The sequence below is a fragment of the Phascolarctos cinereus genome, unplaced genomic scaffold (assembly GCF_003287225.1).
Source record: "Phascolarctos cinereus isolate Bilbo 61053 unplaced genomic scaffold, phaCin_HiC Scaffold_9;HRSCAF=440, whole genome shotgun sequence".
NCBI classification, from domain to species: Eukaryota; Metazoa; Chordata; class Mammalia; order Diprotodontia; family Phascolarctidae; genus Phascolarctos; species Phascolarctos cinereus.
In genome coordinates, this window is record NW_027556402.1 from 55,533,151 (window position 1) to 55,545,407 (window position 12,257).

At 37.1% G+C, this 12,257-nt stretch overlaps 1 protein-coding gene across 2 annotated transcripts in view; it reads left to right on the top strand.

Moving 5' to 3' along the window:
- UGT8 (UDP glycosyltransferase 8) overlaps window positions 1-12,257 on the top strand; it is an 88,961-nt gene that overhangs the window by 21,935 nt on the left and 54,769 nt on the right. For both annotated transcript variants that reach the window (XM_021001356.2, XM_021001355.2), the window contains one exon: window positions 7,901-8,724. In XM_021001356.2, coding sequence (XP_020857015.1) covers window positions 7,903-8,724 — 822 coding nt within the window. In that variant the 5' untranslated portion in view covers window positions 7,901-7,902. The remainder of the gene's footprint in view (window positions 1-7,900; window positions 8,725-12,257) is intronic.

Below are 12,257 nucleotides of genomic sequence, written 5' to 3' on the forward strand. Positions count from 1 at the left end.
TCTCAGTGAAGAAAGAGAATTTTAAGTGCTGAAAGGATATCCCAAATGAGAAATTCTTGTGTCTCTTTCTTTTGTATGAGTTTCCCCTTGTCCTCCCCTTTCTGGTGCCTCCAAAGGTAATATTTGAGCTTCACAGTAATGTGGTAGAGTGTAGAGGAGAGCATTGGTTTTGATATCAGAGTGCCTGAGTCTTGACTTTGCTACTTACCACTTCCTTTGTGACCTTACAGTCTGAAATCACTACCTGTGTAACCTTGAATAAGTAAGTTGATAAACTCCTCTGAGCTAGTTTCCTCATACATTAAAAGGCCATTGACTTAGATATTTTCTATAATTCTTTCCTGCTCTAAATTTTATGATCTCTGATTCTCAAGATTCAGATTTAGCAGAAGGTGGGCCTTTTGGGGAATCATCCAAATATATATATTTCAGATATAGGTGGCCTCACCTTCTAGGCCAACTTATAGTTTATGAACTTGGAAAGCATCTTGGATGCAGGATACTCTATAATCATGAACCTAACCTTAAAATTAGGTACATTTCCTAAGGGATTGATTTCTTCTTTGGTTTCGGATTCATATATCAAACAAACCCTACTCAAGCCTCATTAATCAGATTTCAGGACTGTTTCCCAAAAGCATGTTTCAGGAATTCGAGACCTTTAAAAATAGTTTTTGTTTAGCAGTCCGATTAGTCATTAAAACACACTTAAGCTCTCTCGTTGTCCAGTTAACTGGAGTCAATAATAAACCTGATGTATAAAACCAGTCATTCCATAGCAAGCCAGTTTGCTCTCTCTGAGTTATGGGAAGGAGAGGGCAGTGCACCCCCTAGCCTACTTCATTTGTGTAATTAGAAAAACAAATGTATAGATAGTTTCTTAAGTTCTGTTGTGAAAGCCACTTTATGCATCTTGGAGCAAGGAGGAACTATAAAGAAAAATACTTAGCTTCTTTGTTAACTTATTTTACCAGTTGCAAGATAGTTGGATGGTGCAGTTGAGGGGAGTGCTGGACTTAAAATCAATTTCCTCATCTGTTAAATGGGAATACTAAACTACCAAGGTAGTTGTGATGATTAAATGAGATAATGTAAGTACAGTGCTTTTCAAACCTTAAAATGATATATAAATGCTACTATTATTTTATTAACTAGTGAACTCTCCAGGAATATACCCCATCATGATACTTAAATAAATGCTTTAAAAATCTGCATTTACTTTATGTAGAGCTCTGTTTTAAGCTGTTAGGAAAGAGAGAACATGTAAATATGACATTGTTCCTCTCCTTAAGAAATTTAAAATCTAGGGGGATGTGGCACATGCAAAAATAGCAAATATACAAAATGACATGGTTAAAATCATTAAAAAGTTTGACCACCAAGTATTATATGCATTTGAGGGGGATGGCTCTTGGAGAAGGTGGCATTTTCCCCTATTTTAAATTTTTATTTATTTGAAAAATAATTTATTCACTTAATTTTAAGCATCAACAAGTCCGGAGGAGTATACATTTACAACTAGTTATCCCTGTTTTCAGACATAGTAACTCTAAGTACTTGATCTTTAAATTAAAAAAAAAAGCTATCAAGCATTTATCCTTCTTCCCTTCACCACTGAGGGATGGAGGAAGGGGTGGGGCATAAAAAAGGAGAGGGGAAAAGGGAGAGAGAGGAAGAAAAAAGAAGGAATTGGGGAGGGGGAGAGAGAGAGAGAAAAGGAGAGAACACCTGGTAGTATTTAAGAGTCGTTAAGCAAAGCAAATTATCACATTAGCCGTGACCAAAAATGTCTGTCTCATTCCTCATAATTAGTCCATTACCTCTCAGTCAAGAGTTGAGCAACATTTTTTCATAAGTCCTCTAGAATCATGATTTATCATTGCATTATTGAGTGTTCTAAAGTCTTTCAATTTTTTTAAACAATTGTTTAAAAAAATGTTGTTTTTTAGTTACAGTATTTATTGTATTCCTGGTTCTGCTCGTTTCATTCTGCATAAGTCCATGCAAGTCTTCTAGGTTTGTTTGAAAACATTCCTTCATTTCTTAAAAACTCAATGCTATTCCATTACATTTTCATACAATAATTTGTTCAGCAGTTCCTGAAAGAAGGTTGAATGGAGGGGATAGGGTGGGGCAGGGCTAGCAAAAGACATTTAAGTTGGGTTTTACCTTTAGACATGTTAAGTTTGATATGCTGGTGAGAATCACATAGTAATATCTTAAAGAGGGCTGTAGTGCTCAGAAGAAAGATTAGGTGTGGAAATAAACATTTAGAAGTTAATCTTTGTAGTAGTGTTGAAGGCCATAGAGTGGAGGTGAATTAGAGAGTGTGTGTGTGTATGTGTGTGTGTGTGTGTGTGTGCACGTGTGTGCCACAGACACATACAGAGACAGACTACAGGTAGAATAGATTCAAGGGTGGGTCCTTGGTGAGCATCCATCGTAAGGGGTTGAAGGGAAGATCAGGGTTTTCAGGACAGGAGATAGAAGAGTAGGGATTTAACAGGGGTAGGCAACGTTCAGCCTCGAAGCTATGCCTTCTAGGTCCTCAGGTGTGACCTTTTGACTGAGTCCAAGTTTTACAGAACAAATCCTTTATTAAGGGGGATTGTTCTGTGGAGTTTGAATTCATTCAAAGGGCTGCACTTGAGGACTTAGAGGGCCACATGTGACCTCAAGGCCGCAGGTGTCATCCCTGGATTAGACAGTGATGCCAGCAAATAGACTATTTTTATCCAAATGGAAGTAAGCATTGTAATTATTATATAATGAATTCATTCAGTCTACGCAAATTGGATAATTAAAGTAAAATAAGCCTTAAAAAAAATCATTGCCAACTTGTTCTTTTAACAGTCTGTGCCTTTGCATGTGCAAGCGTATTTAGTTTTTGAAGAAATAGGTCACTCGGGTAACTTTTATCATCAAAACCCTCACTTAAAAAAAATGTTGTTTGTACCATTTTCATCTTTCTTCTTGTTTCTCTTTTTCTCCTCTTCCTTATTCCTTATTTTTCCCCAGGATGATTTGGTAATATAATTTTCCATCATACCTGAAAATTAACCAGACATTAATCTCCTTCCCATGCTCTCTAAATAGGTCAGCTTGCTTTTCTACGAGGAGATTGTCTGGTGTTCAGCCTCTTCCATGCCAGAAGTCATGTTCTTATAGAATGCATAGCATGCTTTCCAGGCACTGCCCAAGGACCACCTTTGACCTGAAGCCTGGCCTAACCTCTTTCTGCTGCTATTTTCTGCCTATTCAAAACTGCTCAGCATATATTTTTAATTTACTTAGCTATGTATGTGTGGTTTCCTCAAAAGAATGTAACTCCTTGAAAAGAGTGAGCATTTAATTGTTGTTAATTATTTTGTTATTATAAATTATATTTATAATGCTTAGCTTATGATAGGCAGTTAATAAATACTTGCTGAATAAGTTAAAATTTTAAGATGATACATAATATAAAATGGAACTTATTAATTAGGAAAAGTTGGAGACTTGGAAATTATGTTTTCAATAGAGTGTTCAAATATTAGCATGTGCATGTCGTGAGTGCTTTTATTATGTTTTTTTTTTTCCCCATGAAAGCTAAGAGCAGTTGTCAGTTATTTCTTCAGTGGACATGATAGAATAATGCCTCCATCATGGATACATGCTAATAGAATCTTTGGAATTTATTTTTAGCTGTGTACCAGGCCTGGAATCAGAAAGATCTGAGTTCAAATTTGGCCTCAGACACTTTCTAGCTGTGTGATTATTGGCAAGTCACTTAACTTCTGTTTGCCTATTTCTTCATCTGTAAAATGGGGATAATAATAGCACCTGTTTTCTAGAGTTGTTGTGTGGCTCAGGTGAGATAATAGTTACATATAAAGCACTTAGCACAGTGCCTTGCACTTAGTGAGTGCTACAGAAATGATAGTTATCATTATCATCATCATTAAATTATCTAATAATTAGCAAAAGAAAAAAGCGTGGCATATTGTGATAAATACCAATATCATCAAAATTAATTTGTTTAAAATATTACATTTGCCTTTGTTTAAAATTCCTTCATAATTTAACTGAAGAGGTACCTTTTAAATTCCTATTACCTTCCATCTTCCTTTTTCTCCTCCTTTCTTCATCCTAACACGATAACTTGTTAATTTTATTTTCATGATACATTAAAATAGGTAAAAAATGTATTCCCTATGGGAGAGTGCACCCTGCCCTCCAGAAACCCCATCACCCTCACCCAGAACTTAACAGTTAAGACGTGATGGAGAAGGATAGTTGGATTGCAGGCTTGAAGTACCCCTGTTGATGAAATCGGATCCATTGAAGTCATATAATAAGGAAAAAATAGACTTAGAAAAGTTAATTCTATTTTCAGTATTCAAATATTTTCAAGTGTGTATTATTTTAAAAGAACCAATGCAAGTTATGACTATTAACCTTTTAGCACCACATTTTGGGGCCCTGACATCTGTAGCATTTCTCATTAATCAGCATATTTTTCTAAACTCAAAATGAAAACCCAGTAGTGACTACAACCAATGAGAATTGCTATATGTTTAAAAACAAATTGGAATTCAGAATATGACTGACTTTCTGGAGCCCATACAACTAATTCTCTCTGTTGTTGTTGTTGTTGTTTTACTTTGACTCTGTAGATTTCTGAAAAGATAATAAATAATTAAGAAAAATACTTTGGGGAGAAGGAATATAGTCAGCTATGTACAGTGGATGAAGCCCTGAACCTGGAATTATGAAGATCTGAGTTCAAGTTCAGCCATACTTACTAGCCATATGACCCCGGGCAAGTCACTCAGTCTCTGTTTGCCTTAGTTTCTTCATCTGTAAAAAAGAGATAACAATAGCACCTGCTCCCTACAGTTGCTTCAAGGATAAAATTAGGTAATATTTGTAAAGAATTTTGCAACCTTAAAGCACTCTAAAAGTGGTAGCTATTGTTATTATTTGTTTCTGTTATTATAAAATTTATATTATATTTACATATAATTATATTATTATATAATGAAATGGCACAGTTGCTAATTATCTTGTTAAGCTATTAATTATTTATAAGTGCTAAGGTTCCCTCTTCTGTGGTACGGAGATAGGTGGAATAAGGTTTGTCCAGTGTCTGTGCAGACCTTTGAAAAGCCCAGTGATGGCAGATGCTGTATACCATTGCCAAATTATGATTTTTCCTGTGCCAGACAAGGCAATAATACATGATATTGATGGTGACAGTGGCTATTAATGTAGCTGTTGTTGCCATCCCTTTCATTGTGTTGAGGTTATAACTGTTTGGACTCCCTACCTTTCATTGTCACTGGAATGGAAAGGGAGGACAGAGGATGGGTGTAGGGAAAATGATAGCATGCAGTGAAAGAAGAAAAGAGGGTGAGGAAAAGTTTTTCCTACTTTGTTCCCCCCCTTTTTCCCCTCTGCCTCATTTGTCCTACTTGCCCACCCTTATGGTTTTTAATAAACTGAATGCATTTCCATTGGGCCAGCTATTTACCATTCAAAGAAACCTTCCACGAAAATGTATATACTCAAGCTATGTGTAGACATAATAGCTATTTAGTTCTTACTGTGTTCTAGGTACTGTGCTAAGCACTTTAAAATTATTATCTCATTTGATCCTCACAGTAATCCTGGGAGGTTGGTGCTATTATCATTCTTGTTTTATGGATGGGGTAAACAAGTTAAGTGACTTTCCCAGGGTCTCACTGCTAGGGTCTTAGGCTAATTTGAACTCAGATCTTCCTGTCTCCAGGCCCGTGTGGGGTATCCATTTATTTAAATTCCTGTAAAAGGTACAGTGTCATGTCTGAATGAATAAATGTTGCAGGTACTGCTCTGAATTGGGATACATACACGCGCATAAGCAAGACAGCTCCTCAGGGGGGTTTGCATTCTGTTGGCTGAAGGCAGCACATGAAAGGAAACTGTGGAAAGCCTTGTGGGGAGGCCTGATTCTGGGCAAAGGGAGATGATCAATCACCTCCTGGAGTCCAGAGCTCCAGGGACACAGCTCCTGCTGTAGAGGGAGGGGTGTGAGGAGGACGGCTCAGAGTACAGGTCTCCTGGTTTGGAAATGACCAGGATTGGGTATGGTTTTGGTAGAGGATGAGAACAAGAGGTGAAATGTAATTACTGTCATAGGCCTTAATAATTATAAATATTATTAAATGGTCAAATGCTTGCTGTTGATTGTCCCCTAAGATGCTTTGAGTTTTACAATGTAGAGAAAGAAAGTAGAGCTAACACAGAATGTAGGTGCTAGGAATCAGTGCAGTTAGGAAAGTTTTAAATTTAATAGAGTTATATATGTATGCATATAAAAATAATTTTAAAAAACCTAACTCTTTTCTAATCCCCCAGAATTAATGTTTATGTATGTATATTTGATATATATATATATATATATATATAAAACACATCTGCATATATATTTTGATTTTAAATATCAATTTTATCTTTGAGCCAGTAGCTGCAAAGTTGCTTGGTTAGAGAGAAGGCACAGAACCCTCCTTGTAATCCCTTTAGAAAGAGAACAGGATATTTATTGTACGAGTAGCCAAAGGCACATTTGACATTTTTATATAACCTGATCAGGTGACAGTGTGGAAAATAGGGCCTTCCAGGTGGAAAACTGCCCTCCTGGACTTTATTTGTACCTTAGTCACACACAGGCCCTCTAATGGAATGTATAGCCAGGGACATTTGGAAGGAGTTGTAACCAGTAGCCATGCTATTCAGCGTCATTCCTCGTTGATGTCCAAAGTTATGCGCTTATTGAGAGAAGCTGCTAAAGGGACAAATGCATGGGTAACTAAGCAATTAGGAGAAAAGGGATATGTAGTGATTATAGTGAGTTTAAGAGAAAAAAAGAGTCAGTTTGGAGTAGTGGATAGAGTTGGTTTCAAAACCTAGAATAGATGGATTCTAACCTAGCTTTTGACATAGACTGCTATAAGACCCTGAGCAAGTCACTTCACTTCGTCGTAGTACACTGAGCAAAATCTCAGACTTTAAGTTGCGATCTGTTGTGGTAGAAGGAATGTTCTTACCTGAGAGAGTCTGTATCCATGAAATCACAAATGTTATCTCATCTCTATCCCAGTGTAGAAAATGAATATAGAGCTTTGGGGATGGAAGAAACACCACTGTTATAACAGATGAACTTTTCCCCTCAGCTATGCCCCATGGTCGCTGTATTTTGCCAATTTGTTGATATATATATATATATATAATCCCAGAATAGTTAGCGGTGTAACTGTTGATTACATAGGGAGTGATTAAATGTAAAGGGTGGAAAGATGATCTACAGGCTAGACATAATCTGAATAAATTATCTGAATAATATGAAAATAATAATATTATGAAAATAAATAATTTGAAATAATCTAAAGGTAATAATCAGAAAAATCACAAGTTTTGGATTTACGTTCTCTGTGACAGTGAACAAAATTGTTTATTATTTAAAATATGTATTTATTTGTGGAGGGAGGGGTATTGTGATGTTTGTTATTTAACCTTGAAGGTCATTTGTCTTGAACTTCCGTTTCCCTGAAGGTGTTCAGGAATAGCCAGGAGGGTTTCAAGGTGCAAAACTGTTACAGACACATAACAAACTGCTGTAATGTTTTACTTTTTGCCAGCTTTGTCCCTCATAAATGCTGTATTGAAATTTATGAGTCTAATTATATGTAATATTAAGTTAATATTTATAAGGGGATTGAGAATCTATGTCCTTAGGGGATAAAGAACAGTCAGTTGATCTGAAATGTCATCTCACTGGGAGTGTCAAAAATAATGGTTGTGTAGTATTTGATTTTGAAAGTTCTAAACATTCTGAAGAATTGTAAACTGTTTTAAAGTCATTTTCTGGTTGTCATTTCAGCTATGAAGTCTTTCACTCAATTTTTCGTACTCCTGTGGAGTGCTATTGGACTAGCAAAGGCTGCCAAAATCGTCGTTGTGCCGCCAATTATGTTTGAAAGCCATATGTACATTTTCAAGACCTTGGCCTCAGCCTTACATGAGAGAGGCCACCAGACAGTGTTTCTCCTGTCCGAAGGCAGAGACATCATGCCATCTAATCATTACAGACTCCAGCGCTACCCAGGGATATTTAACAGCACCACCTCAGATGCTTTTCTACAGTCCAAAATGCGGAATATTTTCTCTGGGAAACTTACAGTAATAGAACTGTTTGACATCCTGGACCACTATTCTAAAAACTGTGAGAAGATGGTTGGCAATAGTGCTTTGATGCAGGATCTGAAAAAAGAAAAATTTGATTTGCTGCTGGTGGACCCTAATGAGATGTGTGGATTTGTTATAGCTCATCTTTTAGGGGTGAAGTATGCAGTATTCTCCACAGGTCTTTGGTATCCTGCTGAAGTGGGGGCTCCCATGCCATTGTCTTATGTTCCGGAGTTTAACTCACTTCTCACAGATGATATGAACTTTCTGGAGAGAATGAAAAACACTGGTGTTTACCTCATTTCAAGATTAGGAATCAGCTTTCTGGTTCTTCCGAAATATGAAAGGATAATGCAAAAGTACAACCTGCTTCCGGTGAAATCCATGTATGACTTGGTTCAGGAGACCAGCCTGTGGATGCTGTGTACAGATGTGGCACTGGAGTTCCCAAGACCCACTCTACCTAATGTTGTTTATGTGGGAGGAATCCTAACCAAACCAGCCAGCCCACTACCAGAAGTAAGGTTTGCTGAATTCTATTTTTTCATACTATAAAGGTCAATTTTTGAGGATGGGTAGTACAGAAGATTCTTAAAAATGTTTTCTAGAGTGCTGCAATGGGAAATTGAAAAGGATAATTGTGGTAGTAACCAGTGACGATCTCAAAAACAGGTATAGAGAGCACGCAGCTTCACAGAGTGCACGAGTGCCTTTATTCATAGCCGCTTGCACATGTCACTGTTTTGAATGAGGCAGTTGTGTAATCTGAGGCTCTGCCGTGTGCTGGATTGGCTGGGTCTCAGAAATGGAAGTCCTAGCCAAGTGAAAACTCATGTAGTGAAAAGGGAATGTGATCAGTGGATGGATACTACTTAGGGTGTGTGTGAGAGAGAGAGAGAAAGAGAGAAAGAGAGAGAGAGAGAGAGAGAGAGAGAGAGTGTGTGTGTGTGTGTATGTGCTTTCTTGTCTGCCTGTGTGCTCCCTTGAATTCCCTCCCCCAACTCAAATCACAACTGGTCTCCCGTTATTGTCCCCAAGCAACTTTGTCCCCAATTTAAACGTTGAGAGTAACATGATCCCAAGATTATGTTGACAGTTGTATGAACTGTGGATTGGAGGAAGCAGAGACTGAAGGTAGAGAGGCCAATGGTGAGGCTTTTGTTATAGTAAAAGTGAGGTAATTATGGCCTGAATTAGGGGGGGTGTGTAAGAGCTATTGAACTCATAAAATGAATCATCAAGGCATGGCAGTTGATTGTAGGTGGGAGGTCAGGGAGAGTTGGAAGCATCAACGATAGTGTCTCTGTCTCCCAGGTGCCTGGGATTACCTTGATACCCACTTTACTGGGGGGATTTGGGTGTGTGGAGGAGGTTAAATATAAGTAAGATGCATCAAATTGCTTGTCTTCTCAAGGAGGTGGAAGGAGAGAGAGGGGAGAGAATATGGAATATAAAATTTAAAAACACTGTTAATTTTTGTTTACATGCAATTGAGAAAAAAATTAAATATTTAAAAAAGATATAAGTAAGATATGTTCCCCCTTGTCTATCCAGGGTATTGCCGTCTGGCTTTTGTTATTTTTGGAAACACAGAAACCAAACAGATATTTGTGGCTGTAAACACCATATGAGAAATATGAGAGTCTAGAGAGTCTAGAACAATATAAAATCTGGGAATAATGCATGGCTCCCTGAATGCTGTTCATTTTGAAGAATCATCTGTTATACAGTTAAGCAAAGAAAGCCCCCAGACAATTTGATTAAACAAATAAATGTGAAGAACTCATTCTCGTTCAAGGTGAGAGCAGTTTGCTATAGTGAATAGAGAAACAGGCCTAACAATCAGGAAGACCCAATTCCAAGCCCTGCTGCTGACATCTTTTTGGTACTGGGATTCTGAGCAAGTCATTTTAAGCTCTCAGTACCTCTGAGATACCATCAAAAGCGGAATGTTGTAGAATACTTTCATATCATAAATACAAAAGAGGTGTGCCTGGTAAATGTCAAACAGCTGGCCTACTGGGGGGAAAAATATATACACACACATGCATATATATACACACGTATATGCAAGACATTGAAAAACGTACACAAGATAAGCTTTTGAAGTTTGATTTACATGATTTCATCTTATCTCTTCCTCTCTTAATTGTAAACACTAATCAGAACAATAAACCAAGCCTTGATTTGTAGAATTTGATGATTTCTAAAGTGTAAATGTTTCCCAAAATTTAACAGTTGTCTCTCTTGAGTAGGTTTGAACTGGCTCAAGCATGTAGGATTAAATTTTTGCAGAAAGCTTGTCCTCAGCTTGACTGAGCATATATTTTATTTGGGGTGGAATTTGACTGTGAAGTATTCAAAGGAATATATAATAGAAGGCAAGATGATGGAGATATGTGGAGGAGATCATACATTATTGTAGGAGGATTTGAGGGGCCAGGAGTACAATCAGCTGAGAGAATCAGACATTTCATGAAGAAGGTGACACTTAAATTGTGCCTTGGAGGAAAAAGGATTTGGAAAGATTAAGTTTAGGGAGAAGTAAATTAAGTTTACATAAAATGGAAATAGCACATCCAATTCTGGGAACAGCTAGTATGTGTAACTGAGTGATGTAACATTTGTTAAGTGTTTACTATATGCCAGGCACTGTGTTCAGTGTTGGGGATACAGATACAAGGAATTGATGAAGGAATAAGTGATAAGGATGTGGAGATGATTAACATAGACTACTTTATTTTTTAGAAATTTCCTAGTGAAATGGAAGGATATCATTCTTTTCTCAAAAATACAACAGGTCCAAGAGAACATTATATATTTTTTTCTTTTGAAAGCATGGATTAGACTTGAACACATTTGTAGGCAGTGGGGAAGGAGCCAATACATAGGAAGAGGAGCCCCAGAAGGGTAGTGCTGAGGTTTCAAACTCATGGCCAGAGGACTATAGGCAACCGACAGAACTCCCAAGGGCAGGTTGAACTAGATTAAAATGTGATCAGGAAATATTTAACAAAAAAAAATACAGTGCAACATGGATAATGTCACTTTGTGGTTTTCTACGTAAGGGACTGCAGGGATCAGTTTCCATTAGAGTTTGATATCTCCAGTGTAGACAGCATACTGTTCTGGGTCAGAGGTTTCAAATTTTGGCATTGCCTTTTCTTCCCTTCTCAGCTTTCAAACGAGAGGGTTTTACTAAATATTCTTTAAGGCTCCTTCTAGCCCTCAATCCATAATTCTATGACACTTGGGAGGGCTCTAGAATGAGGGAACAACCAGAGATCTAAGAAGTAAAATAATTTTAAGAGTGAAGATAATTCAATCAATCTTCAAGAGTTAATAATTAAACTTAATTGTTTTGAAGCTCAGCCTACCCTATTGCTGCCCCATATCTAAGACAACTTTTATGTTTTAATATAGTGAAACTGCCAACTTGAGTTTCATCATTGGGAATATCCCCATATCAATGAAACCACAGGTCCCTGTGATTAGAATGCAAAGTTTAAAGACTTTCATTACATGTCTTATTTTTGTAACTTGAAGAAATCATTGTTTGTTACAGATAATTAAACTTAAGTATTACCATGCCAAGGCCTAGAAGTTCCATATTTTGTTGCCAACAACAGCCACAAAGGATGTGCGTGGTGAAATTGTGGCTTTTCTCTCTAAGATCCTCCTAGAGCCGGAATTCTTAACCGTTTTTGTGTGGTGAAGCCTTTGGACCCCTTTCTGAGAATAATGTTTTTAAATACAAAAAATAAATGCATAGGATTATGAAAATTAATTATGTTGAAATACAATTATCAGAATATTTTAAAACAAAAATTCACACTCAGTTCTTCAGGTTAAGAACCCCTGTCCTAGAGGTCAGGTTTATGCTAGCTTATTTTAATAAGCACTGATGGGTCTCCTATTCGTGAACTTTTTGTTAAATCATACATTTCAGTTTAATTTAATTTATTGACTTTGTGAAGCACTGGCCTAAGTGCCAAGACAAAATGTTGCCCCTGTCTTCCAGGAGATTACACTCTAATCAGGTCAGCCATCTG